This window comes from Zootoca vivipara, chromosome 14, assembly GCF_963506605.1.
Source record: "Zootoca vivipara chromosome 14, rZooViv1.1, whole genome shotgun sequence".
Classification (NCBI taxonomy): domain Eukaryota; kingdom Metazoa; phylum Chordata; class Lepidosauria; order Squamata; family Lacertidae; genus Zootoca; species Zootoca vivipara.
Window position 1 is genome coordinate 2,757,772 of NC_083289.1, and position 13,831 is coordinate 2,771,602.

At 42.5% G+C, this 13,831-nt stretch overlaps 1 protein-coding gene across 6 annotated transcripts in view; it reads right to left on the minus strand.

Annotated features, from left to right (window-relative positions):
* Positions 1–3,793: 3,793 nt before the first annotated feature.
* LRRC49 (leucine rich repeat containing 49) overlaps positions 3,794–13,831 on the minus strand; it is a 61,834-nt gene continuing 51,796 nt past the window's right edge. For all 6 annotated transcript variants that reach the window (XM_060282923.1, XM_060282922.1, XM_060282920.1 and 3 more), the window contains one exon: positions 3,794–9,370. In XM_060282923.1, coding sequence (XP_060138906.1) covers positions 9,164–9,370 — 207 coding nt within the window. In that variant the 3' untranslated portion in view covers positions 3,794–9,163. The remainder of the gene's footprint in view (positions 9,371–13,831) is intronic.

Below are 13,831 nucleotides of genomic sequence, written 5' to 3' on the forward strand. Positions count from 1 at the left end.
TTACAATCATTTGTCTAACAGTATATTTCAAGCCGATGGAAACCAGATGTGATTCTGGGCGATCCTCCCTTGCACTTACGTGTTAAAGGCACGAATGGAGACATGCAAAGGGCTGGGGTTCTTCCCCCCCCCTTTCTTATCGTGATTCATGCATAGGTACAGAATACGCAGAGTTTCTTGGGAGGTGAAATCTAGCACCTTTTGTGCATGGTCCCCACTTTAAGCAGAAGGGGGTTTCACTTCAGTATCCAGATTAAGCCCCCAAACACTTGAGGTGGAATATGAAGCCTTGCTAATGTATGGAGGGGGGTCATCAGTCAAGCTAACTAAAAAGGGGAATGTTTGGCCTGAACTGAAATAGTATCACTTCCATGGGCACGGCTACTGAGCCAGCGCCAACAGGACTGATCTGAGCACATTACTCTTTGAAGAGGTTTGGAAGGCAACTGACAGGGGGCTCAGAGCTACACTATTCATAGTGAAAAGGCAACACAGTTTTTGTTGTTGTTTTTAAAAATACTACCAATAATGGATTTATACTACCAAGCTGGATTTCGAAAGGGCAGAGGAACCAGAGACCAAATAGCAAACATGCGCTGGATTATGGAGAAAGCTAGAGAGTTCCAGAAAAACGTCTACTTCTGCTTCATTGACTATGCAAAAGCCTTTGACTGTGTCGACCACAGCAAACTATGGCAAGTTCTTAAAGAAATGGGAGTGCCTGATCACCTCATCTGTCTCCTGAGAAATCTCTATGTGGGACAAGAAGCTACAGTTAGAACTGGATATGGAACAACTGAGTGGTTCAAAATTGGGAAAGGAGTACGACAAGGTTGTATATTGTCTCCCTGCTTATTTAACTTATATGCAGAATTCATCATGCGAAAGGCTGGACTAGATGAATCCCAAGCCGGAATTAAGATTGCCGGAAGAAATATCAACAACCTCAGATATGCAGATGACACAACCTTGATGGCAGAAAGCGAGGAGGAATTAAAGAACCTTTTAATGAGGGTAAAAGAGGAGAGCGCAAAATATGGTCTGAAGCTCAACATCAAAAAAACCAAGATCATGGCCACTGGTCCCATCACCTCCTGGCAAATAGAAGGGGAAGAAATGGAGGCAGTGAGAGATTTTACCTTCTTGGGCTCCTTGATCACTGCAGATGGTGACAGCAGTCACGAAATTAAAAGACGCCTGCTTCTTGGGAGAAAAGCAATGACAAACCTAGACAGCATCTTAAAAAGCAGAGACATCACCTTGCCGACAAAGGTCCGTATAGTTAAAGCTATGGTTTTTCCAGTAGTGATGTATGGAAGTGAGAGCTGGACCATAAAGAAGGCTGATCGCCGAAGAATTGATGCTTTTGAATTATGGTGCTGGAGGAGACTCTTGAGAGTCCCATGGACTGCAAGAAGATCAAACCTATCCATTCTTAAGGAAATCAGCCCTGAGTGCTCCCTGGAAGGACAGATCGTGAAGCTGAGGCTCCAATACTTTGGCCACCTCATGAGAAGAGAAGAATCCTTGGAAAAGACCCTGATGTTGGGAAAGATTGAGGGCACTAGGAGAAGGGGACGTCAGAGGACAAGATGGTTGGACAGTATTCTCGAAGCTACCAACATGAGTTTGACCAAACTGCGGGAGGCAGTGGAAGACAGGAGTGCCTGGCGTGCTATGGTCCATGGGGTCACGAAGAGTCGGACACGACTAAACGACTAAACAACAACAACCAATAATGGCAACATTGCAGGACCACCACCATCAAAATTCCAATCAGTATATCCCAGCTAGTGTTATAAAAGACCATGGGTGTCACCAGAGGGGGCGGGGGGGGGCTCCCTCCCCACTTTCTCCCCTGCCACATAGCTAAACTTCTATCATTAACATGCACTGTTATTTTAAAATGTAGGATGCAAGTCACCCACCTAGAAACATACTTTGCCCCTTCAGTATCTTCACAGAAGCTTACGAAAAGCATGGCCTATTGCTCAACATCCATAAAAAAGTGCTGCACCAACAGGCACAACGCAACCCCTCTGCAGTGCCACAAATCCAACTCAATGGTGTAATGTTGGAAAGTGCTCCTACCTATCTTTCCACAATGGCTGACATTGATGCCAAAATCCAGCATCACCCAAGCTCTGCAAGTGCAGCTTTCTCCCGATTGAAGTGCAGAGTGTTTGAGGACCGGGACATTTGCAGGGAAACCATGATGCTTGTTTACAAAACTATTTACTCCCAACTTTACTGTACACTTGTGAAACATGGACCACTATAAACGGCATCTCCTACACCTTGAAAGATTCCATCAATGGTGTCTCTGAAAAATTCTACATATCACTTGGGAAGACAGGCGAACTAATGTCAGTGTACTGGAAGAAGCAAAGATCACCAGAATTGAAGCAATGATTCTTCAACATCAACTTCGTTGGACTGGTCATGTTGTACAGATGCCTGATTATCATCTACCAAAGCAACTACTCTATTCCAAACTTAAAAATGGAAAGCGTAATGCTGGTGGTCTTGCAGCAAGTTCTCTCTGGGTATCAGTCTGGCTCTGTTGATCTGTTGTTTAACTTCATCGGGTAGATGTTTTAGTTCTAAAAAGGTTTGCTGTAGATCTCTTAGGTGAGAGTCTCTGTCTGTAGAGTTGGAACAGATGCAGCTGTAACGTAGGGCCTGGCTGTATACAATGGATTGTTTGGTATGTTTGGGATGGTAGCTAGAAGCATGTAGATATGTTTGTGGTCAGTTAGTTTTCGGTATAGGGTGGTGCCTATACGCCCATCCTGTATTTTTATAGTAGTGTCCAAAAAGTGTATTTCTTGCATAGATTGGTTCATTGTTAGGTTGATGGTGGGGTGAAATTCATTGAATGTCTGGTGGAAGGTGTCCAGGGTCTGTTGACCATGTGTCCAGATAATAAAAATATTGTCAATGTATCGCAGGTACAAGAGAGGTTTGAGTGGGTAGGAGTTTAGGAAACGTTGTTCTAAATCTGCCATGAAGATGTTGGCATACTGTGGGGCCATGAAGAGGAAATTGTTTGTGGTAAGTCATAACTGAAGAATTTCTATGGGATTATCTGGCTGGGAAATCAGTTGGCTCACTTTCTGTGGCATTTAAAGTCTTAATTTGCATATACACATATGCAGTAGCATTAACACATTTTTTGCAAATGTAGGCCCAAGGGCCCATGCCCTGCATCTTTGAAGCACCGGAACCCTTGAAGGTTAATATGGTTAGTATTCCAGGAATGGTGGGAAATGGAGAAAAAGCCAAGAGGATGAAAAGACTTCAAAGTTAAAAGAAGTCTGAACTTACTAGAAAACAATAGATGAAGCCACTAAGAACTTCCAGGGGTCTAAGTTGCGCCAAACCCGTTTGTTGCCACAAATTACAACAGCAAAGCAAACCTATGGCTGAAATTAGCAATATCCACCCACTGACTTCTTTTAAACTGGAGAGGTGTGTGTGTGTGAAATGTACTTATGCTTGTTTGTAATGGATGAGATACTTAGGGCAAGTATGCATTTGAGACAGGCTGAGCTACAGGACCGTTTCAATTTGTACTTTCAAAGGCTTGTAATTAAATGATGAAAAGGGGAGATGGCCTATATAAACCTGTGCCAAGGTGGCTCAGAGTTTGATCGCTAGATGGAGAAGCTCTTTGGAGATACAGATCTTTATTGGCAAACAAGGCAACTTATCTAACATGGGTTGCATGTGAATGAAAAACCTCCAATACACCCCCCCACCCCACCCCTTTAGTTCTTTTCCCAATGTTGGCAAAGGCACGTCATGTTGAATTGCTGCTCCTTTCATGCTACAGAGACTCTCCAGATAAACAAAAGAGCACACATTCTCTTTTTCCCTTTAAGATCCTCTTTCCAAAGCAGGAAACAAGATACAGCCTTAGTCATCAAGATCTGGATTCCTACTCTGAACAAGAATGCATAACAAATGGGAAAACATGTCCAACCCGTGAAAGGCTTCAGGAGGTACACGCCCTTACTGTGCATGCAGAGGGACAAGCATTCCCATGGGGAAGAAGGGGCTGTACATGCTCCAGGGATAGATGGATCAGTCTATTTATGGCCTGCACTGTCTTGGCTCTGCATCCATATGAAAATGTGCATCTTATTCAAATATGAATCTTATCTCTAAAACAAAAATACATACCAGTATATTATCTCAATACATGCATGTATTTTATCTTAAGATGTATGTTATGTTCCTTGAGCCAAGAGATGCACAAAAAAATTAGGGGAAGTGAGAAACCCAAAGGATAATTATGTTCCTAGCCGTGTATTAGTTTAGGGATGACGCTGGGCGATCACTCAGCTAAGAAACCTAATCTGAAAAAGCAGATAACCAGGACACCAAGTTCCCCTTGCTGCAAGAATTCTTCCCGAGACGTGCAAATGAACAGATTCACCCCTCCATCGGAACATCACACTCACCTGGATGCAATTGCCTGATACCTCTGAACAAAAATTGGGATCAACAAGGAAGGCATCCTAAGACAAATCTGATAAGAGCTGTTAGTTAGTTTGATTTGTAATTGACCTGCCTCCTGCACAAACCTGCCAGAGCCTTGAGGTCATTCTCAGAAGCCTTTCCCTACGCCCTCTTTTGCCCACCTTCAGAAGTGAGATGAATGGTTAACACAGGAAGCTGCCTTATACTGAGTGAGTCCACTGGTCCATCCTGTTCAGCATGTTTACACTGAAGGGCAGTAGCTCTCCAAGGTTTCAGACAAGGGGCATCTCCCAGTCCTCCCTGGAGATGCCAAGATGGAACTTGGGACCCTCAGTGTGCAAGGCAGATACTCTGCCACTGAACTATGGGGATGCAGCCATTTCACTGAGGTTGCCCAGCTTTACTACAATAGCACCAAAAGAATTCTTTTTAGACAAAATACATTTTTTTAATGGCCAGACCTTTTAGATCCATTTTTGATGAGCATGCCTAACTTTGGTGCATTCATTTCAATGAGTCTGCTCTGAGTCTGCATAGAGCCCTTAGGTTTTTTCTGTAGGGAATGCCAACACTTTTTGCCTGGCTCTAATTTGTAATGCTCATGCTTCATTTGAGCTTTGCATTTCAATCTTTTTAGATGTCTACCTGCCACCCTGGCAGCCTTTTTTAAGATCAGGGATGGAGCACCTGGAGCCTTCCAGATGCTTGGTTGTGCTTGCTATAGCTGGTTCAAGTGTTTATATTGTTTTAATAAGCTGTTATGAGTCACTTTTGTTTAGTTATAAACAACAGTCTCCACCAGAGACCAGTCTCATTTGCTGCTTCTGGGAAAAAGAGGAGGCAGTGAAGCCCCCTACATCAACTTAGCAGGGACTGTCCTATGGCTCCTCTCCCAGAACTGCTTCTATCAGCAGCTTCACAGGAAGAAGAGGAACAGTGAGGCCCCTTCTATTGGCCTCGCTGGGACCAACAGTTGTTTAGCTGCTCCTCTTCCAGGACTGCCTCCTGCACTGACCACTCCACCAGGAATCCAAACCATTGCCTGGATAATCTTAAATGCAGATTATGTAACAGTGTGAAAGAGTTGGTGGCCTACAGATGTTATTGCTCTCTTCCCTTTCCATTCCTTTCCTTTTCTATCATAATGGTTCAATACACATACACAAAACCCCACCCTGAACGCTTTGAAAGAATATAAAAAGAATGCACCCAAACATTTAGCTTGTAGAACTGTATTGTATGTTCTCATTTAACTTGGAGCCACTTCATACATTATCCAAAGGCAAACATGCATTTGCTATCAGGTGTATGCTCAAAGGGAACGTGACACTAATCCCTAATGTGTGTATTTGTACAAAACGTGAGTTGGATTTGCACATTACACTTAAAACCTCTTTTGGTGTGTGAAGGAGCCCTCAGGCTGACCAATTCCAATTGTTTCTTAATGTTTTAACAGGAAAAATTAAAATAACTAAGGGGACAAGACAAGACAAGGCTGTTACTGTTATTGTTTATATTGGTTTTAGAGGTTCTGACTAGAAGAATTAGATCTAGTGATGAAATCAAAGGGATAACAGTGGGGCAGAGAGCATATCAGCTCAAGGCATTTGTTGATGATGCAGTGATATCCGTAGAGGAACCTATGGCCAGCGTACCAAGTGTTTTAGAACAAATTTCTGAATTCGGAGAGGTAGCAGGTTTCAAACTTAACAAAAACAAGATACAAATTATGGTGAAAAACATGAATGACCAAAAAAAAAATTAAAAAGTGGCGCAGTGGGTTAAACCACTGAGCCTAGGGCTTGCCGATCAGAAGGTCGGCGGTTCGAATCCCCGCGACAGGGTGAGCTCCCGTTGCTCAGTCCCAGCTCCTAGCAGTTCGAAAGTACGTCAAAGTGCAAGTAGATAAATAGGTACTGCTACAGCAGGAAGGTAAACGGTGTTTCCATGTGCTGCTCTGGTTCGCCAGAAGCGGCTTTGTCATGCTGGCCACATGACCTGGAAGCTATACGCCGGCTCCCTCAGCCAATAATGCGAGATGAGCGTCACGACTGGACCTAATGGCCAGGGGTACCCCTTTACCTTTACAATCAACAGGAATAATGATTGAAAAGAAAATTAAATATTTAGGAGTGTGGTTAACACAGAGGAATATAAATATTTTTAAAGATAATTATGTGAAAGCTTGGAGAGAGGTTAAAAACAGCCTAGAAGGGTGAACTAGTCACTTATGCGAAGAATATCTGCAATAAAAATGAATGTGCTACCAAAAATGTTATTTTTGTTTCAAACAATATAAGATATTTTAAAGAATGGCAAAAAGATATCACTACTGTAGGTTTATTTGGCAGGGGAAGAAACCAAGAATACAGTACAGTCATACCTCAGTTTAAGTACGCTTCGGTTTGAGTACTTTCAGTTTAAGTACTCCGCGGACCCATCTAGAATGGATTAATCCACTTTCAATTACTTTCAATGGGAAAGTTCACTTCAGGTTAAGTACAGACTTCCAGAACAAATTACACTCATACTTTGGGTTAAGTACGCTTCAGGTTGAGTACTCCGTGGACCCATCTAGAACGGATTAATCCACTTTCCATTACTTTCAATGGGAAAGTTCACTTCAGGTTAAGTACGCTTCAGTTTAAGTACTCTGTGGACCGTTTGGAATGGATTAATCCACTTTCGATGGGAAAGTTCGCTTCAGGTTAAGTAAAGACTTCCGGAACCAATTGTTTACTTAAACTGAGGTACCACTGTATAAAGTATTGACTGATGCTAAAGGGAGAGGCGGATTCTCCTCACCAATTTGAAATTATATTTTGAGACATCTTGTCTTTGCTGGCTAAAGGAATGGATACCATTGGGAAACGGTTCCATATTAGATCTTGAAGGCATGATAACAGATTTCGTTGGCATACTTATTTGTGGTATGACAAGGTTAAAGTTCATAAAGCTTTTCTGAACCATGTTATACGGATAAATGTAAAAATTTATTGGAACAAAAAACACCATAGTGGCTCTCTCCACTAGAAGCAATATCGGTGAAAAAAGAGAGTATGAGAAATGATTGGGCAATCTATAAAGAATTGTGAAATGATGTAGATCAGGATTTAAAACTAAAGAGGTTTGAAGATATAAGGGAATTAGTAACAGATTGGTTGCAATATTACCAATTTAATGAAATGTTTAAGTTGGATAATAAGGTTTTTCAAATAAAACCTCCCAGTTTGAAAGGAAACTGTTAGGAAATAAAATTATGTTAATTTCCAAAATGTATAAACTTTTATTAGAGTGGCAAACAAAAGATGAACAGGTCAAATTGGTTATGATCCACTGGGCCAAGGATTTTGTTTATAACACTGAATGAGCAGCGTGGGAGAGACTATGGACAACAGGATTAAAATTTAGTGTGTTATACTCTGAAGGAGAATTATATGAAATTGATATAAATTAGCTATGATGTACAAATCAAAGTCTAAAATGTGCTGGAAATGCAAAGAAAATGGGGGTACTTTTTATCCTATGTGGTGGTCAGGTAAGATGATAAATGATATATCATGAACTGAAAAAAATGTTGAAGATAACTTTTCCTAAGAAACCAGAAGCTTTTCTTTAAGGCATTATAGGACCAGAGATCCCGAAGGACCAGACAAAACTATTTATGTACGTGACCACGGCTGCATGGACTCTGTTAGCCCAGAAATGGAAAGAGGGTACAACTCCAACCAAGGAAGAGTGGCAGTTAAAATTTATGAACTACGCCGAGATGGCAAAACTTACAGGAAGAATTAGAAACCAGGAAGAGGAGGTCTTTAATAAAGAATGGGGAAAGTTTATAATTTATTTGAAAAGCTATTGTAAACAATTACATACATTTGTAGGATTGACGGAAAACTTGTAGTAAAAATTTGAACTATGGATTTACAAAGGATTTATAACAAATTGAGTTATGAAAGAGATGCAGAGGGGGAAATCATTACATTAAAATCTACAATGGGGGGGGAGGGAAGTCAAAAGGGATTATATGTATTTAATTCATTTGTTTATGCGAAACAGAAAATGCAAAAATAAAATATATTTTTAAAAAATCCCTGATTTGTTTCTTAGTATTTGCAGGATCTATTAGTACCTTTTGCTACTGAATCCTTAAGCTTAGCATTGCAGGGTGGCATTGTAACCAAATGAAAGCAATTCTCTAAAGATCAAATTTGGAGTTTACAAAAAGAATAATTTATTGATTTTTCAATCCCCACCAATCCAGTATTTCCATCTGAGAAGTTCTGCCCCAACCCAAACAACAATAGTGCCAAATCAGGAAAACAGCTGAAAGGATGAGGATAAGAGCGAGTGGGACATTTTACCTCTTAATTTGAGTGCTTTAGCAAAGAGCAGCGCCACAAAAAACAGATACCAAGTTACCTGCATATTGCTGCTTTAAGCTGGTGTATAGACAAACGGGTGTATATTTGAACAAGCAAAAAGAACTCCATCTGAAAATGCAAAGGAGGGAACATTTTACAGTCAAAATGAGGCTTCTTCAATGGAACACACACACACACACACACACACACACACACACACACACACACTGTCCTAGAATGATGGTAATTTTTACACTATTTTGGTCTTTGTGGAAAATGTAGAGTGACCCTGAAGGGCAGAGGAAGCCATGCCCCTACGATTTCTGGCAGGTGATCCGCTGCAGGCAGAGCTTCATGTAGGAATCCTTATTGCGAATCTCAATCACTGCATCTCTGACGAGTTCAATGAACATCTGAGGCCAGAGCTTCTGCAAGGACTCATTCTTCATATTGATGTCAGCCGCTTCCTTCACCAAGTCTTGGATGTACGAATGGCAGAAGTCCTTCCTGTCCTTCGCTTCCTATGCAAAAGAGCCATTTGCAAGGGTGAAAGTCAGGAAACAAATTCCTCCATAGCAGCTAAGCTTAATTTAAAAAATGCCAGAGACATAAGAGCAAAACGGGCTGAAATGTTGGTCCTCAGTGAAACAAGGGACACCAAAGGATCTGTTTTGAGAGCAAGTTCTGCTGGGGTAAAAGAATGCAGCTGTTTGAGCATTGCCAAGCTCCCTTTGGCAGAAGGGAAAGGAAGCTATTTTTCAACTTATAAAGCAAGCCAAGGTAGGCTAAAAACAAAAATATTCTAGTCACTTCAGACCATAGCCTGCTGTCAAAGTATTTTCCACTTCAAATGAATACACAAAATGTTAGCTCAGTTCAAATGTCAATATCAAAGCAAGGTGTGACCATTAGTGCCATGTGCTCTCCCTTGCTTGGGAACTATTTGTTTATTGTTTGGGATATTTATAAAGCGCTAAACACTACAAAATACCACATCAGTGTAGAATAAACAACATTCCTTTGTACAAAAATACAAACAAATAAATCTATCATCAATTTTCTGTTTTTTCTTTACTTTTCCACAAAAATAATTGCGACAGGAGAAAAAGAATCAAACATCAAAATGCATTTTCAAAAGCTGTGTCAAAGAGGGAACCTGTTAGATCTCTCTGGAGGAGATCCCTACGTGCACCACAGAGAGATCTTCATTCCGCCTGAACAGCTGCAGACAAACCCAACACATGCATCTTGTGTCCTTTTATTTAAAATGCATCTCAGGGTTATTTGTGGGGCATAACAATTTGTTGTTTTTTTAAATTCCAAAATATAGTCCAGCCCCCCATAAGGTCTGAGGGACAGGGGACCAGTCCCCCTGCTGAAAAAGTTTGCTGACCCCTGCCTTTTACCAACATTTCCCTCAGTCCCAATTTCCTTTTCTCTCCATGGTTTTAAGACGCAAATAGTCAAAAGCAAACTTCCCCAACAGTCCTAATGTTAATATCGCGCAAAAATCAATGTGAGCAAAAGGAAATATGGAGTGCCTCTTGTATTTCATTTTGCTTAAACAATAGCAGCAAAATCCAAAACACGTGTATTCTGAAGTAAGGCTTTCCCACAGGTAAGTGGGGTAATAATTTAAATATCTATACCCCACCCATCTGACTGGGTTGCCCTAGCCACTCTGGGTTGCCTCCAACACATATAAAAACATAATAAAACATCAAACATTAAAAAACTTCCCAATACAGGGCTGACTTCAGATGTCTTCCCAAGGTTATATAATTATACTAGCTGACCCAGCCACGCGTTGCTGTGGTTCTTTCCTGTGATCCCCCACCCCACCCTGTCACGATCCATGACGTATCCTGCCCCTCCTCCCTCCACCCCGGCTCATCCCTGTGTTTCCGTAGGATACCCTTCCCTCTGTTGTCCCTGGGGAGTGTTGGCCCCTCCCCCCGGTATCTCCATACCTTGGCCCCCACCCTTCGAAAAGGAATTGTTAGGTTCTGGGTTCTATTTCCCAGCATGCACTTTTGTCTGAACCTTCTGTTGTTCCTGGGGAGTGTTGGTCCCTACCCCCGGTATCTTCCTACATTGGCCCCCGTCATTGGAGAAGGAATTGTCCGTTTCTGGGTTCTATTTCCCAGTATTTACTTTTGTCTGAGCCCTCTGTTGTCCCCTCCCCCCTGTATCTCCATACATTGGCCCCTGCGAACGAATCGTGAACATTTCTATATATTTAGATTAAGGATAGGGGATGATGATGTGCCCTGGGACCCAGATAACTACTTAAAGAATCCCAACCGGGGAGGGGATCAAATAGCGAAGCCCCATAGCCCCGTAGCAACAGACAGGCCCAGACAGAAGGAGGGGGGTCATATGGGCCACTTGGGGCGGGCCTCCGAATCTAAAGGGGGCCTCGATCAGCATATTCACAATCAGTAAAATGAGAAAAGTAACAAAAGGGTTAAAAAAGGGCCACATTATCTACCTGGCCTGGGCAAGGGGAAGGTAGGGGATTGTAAATGGGGTGGGGTGTGTGCACTGCAAATATCTGAGGACTTAAACTGGGGAGAGAAAGTGAATGGTTTAAAAAAACAACAACACAGAGGCTTACAATCATTTGTTTCTCCTAAAATAAGACATACCCATAAAATAAGCCATAGCAGGATGTCTAAGCATTTGTGCAATATAAGCCATACCCCAAAAATAAGACATAGTTATAGGCGCAGTTCTGGAGGGCCCCAAGGAAGAGGCAAGGCTGGACGCGTAATAAAAAATAAGACATCCCTTGAAAATAAGCTACGTCAGCCCATGACCTATTTGGGCTCCTCCTCCCCCCACTTCCCACCCAGGGCTCCATTTGGGATAGTATTTAATGGGCTGTAGACCTGAGGCCTAGTATGTAAAATGGAGCCAATGCCTCCTGTTTTACAGGATCTCGTGGCAGAGGCGGGGTTTGTGGGTGTGGTGTGTTGTGGCTATTCCCTGTGAATGGCCCCATGTGTCCCGATCCATGATCTATTCAGTTTGTTCCCCCCCCATGACCGGTGTGGTAGTGTTGCTAAATGGTAAAGTAAAACCCCCTTGGCATAAATCAAAGGCTGTGCTGTGGCCTGTGCCACCCCCCCCCCCAGGCAGGCCCCGACCTCCACTTGGCAATGTTGGTTTTTTGGTGGGGTTTTTTTTGGGGGGGAGGGTTAGTGGTGCTAAATGGTGAAGTAAAAACCCCTTGCCATGCCCCCAAGTGTGTTGTTGTGGGTTCCCCCCCCCCCCCCGGGCCTGTCAGGGGCCTACATTAAACAAAGGCCTAATGGCCGCCTTGGGGGATTTCAAGTTGCTTGGTTGATGATGATGTCATTTGGTTTGTGGGTGTGGCTTAGATTTCACAGGAAGGGGGGTGGAGGAGGGTACTACGCCACTTGAGGGCACTGTTTGACTTGGTGGAAAAGCAGGTCTGCACCTGGGCAGGTGTGCGATTTGAGGGATTTTTGCCCCCAACAACGCTCTAGGAGTGGCGTGGATCGTTGTGTCAAAATTTCAGGACGATCGGTCAAGCGGTTACAGAGAAAAGTGTCAAACGGAATTTCACGATTTTTACATTTATATATATATAGTAGCAAGGAATGCAGTCTTTAAAAAGCAACAATGTGTGTTTCTTTTAATGCCACAGTTGGCAGGAATTCGCTATTTGGATGTAACTATTAACAACACTGGTGTGTATTTCTTGAAGCTGGCAGTCATTAATCAGTTGGATGCAGCAGCTTCTACTGTCAATACTGTTGGAAGTCTATTGTTATGAAAAAGTTTGTTAGCCAGTGTACTTTAATATTGTGCCAGAGAGCACCATTTCCCATTATTATGTATTGATTTTGTATCGCTGAATTATCTCTCTACACCCACCCACCAGTATTTCTTCTGTGTTGGACACATTTTTTGATCAATGAGATCTAGAAAACCAAGCAATTTGGCCTCCACAAAGCCCTATGACAATTGGCTCTTTGGAAGCTGTCACAGTGTTTAATCCAACTGATTTATAGCCCAGCTGAAAATGTGAGGTCATGACTTGCTCCTGCAAACCACACAGAACTGTTTTTAATGGGTAGTAGGAGAGAGGGCAAATCCCTTCCAGCTGCCACAATCTCAAAATGTAACATTAACTCTCTGCCCTCAAGGGTGAACTACCCGTCACATTTATGATGATAGTTTGCAGTTGATGACAAGCTGGGTTGGCAGTTACTCTTCTTCTTACTTGTTCCCATAGGATGTTTGGTAAAATCCACAGCAGGGGTGGCCTATGTGGTGCCCTTCAGATGCTGGACTCCAACTCCCATGAGCCCCAGCAACACAGTCAATGGTCAAGGATGATGGGAGTTGGAGTCCAACAACACCTAGAAGGCTCCATGTTGGATACCCCTGATCTACAGGCACATGTGGAACATTGCCTTTCCTACTAACCCCGCCCCCCCCCGGCGCAAAAAACCCTGCAATTTACCCAGTTGCGAGATTCCTCAAGGGACCTTATTTTGCTACATAGTCTTTTCTTGAGATGTGATGGAATCATGAAGTGAAGCCTTGTTATTAGCTTGTCTCACATACTATTTACTGCTTCAAATCCCTGTGTTACACAGCCTCACTTTTCTTGATCTTTATAAGAATTCTGTACACATGGCTCTGGGAGTGGGGAAGGTCCTCTGTTCATAATTGACCTTGGCCATAAAAAGCACTAGCTGGCCTCAGCCTCAGGCCCACCTATCAATATACAAAAGGTGGTCTCATGTCCTGGCCACATGCAGGCTAGACTACTGCAGTATGTTATGAAGCCTTTGAAGACTACTCAGATCCTACAAGCGGTGAAGAAAAGGGAATGTAGACTACCGAGCCCTCTTTTGGTGGTGGGTTGTTTTTTTACATGAGTTTTTACATAATGTTTTAATCTGTCTTCTATCTTCTGCTACTTTTTTGTCTATATCCAGGCAATT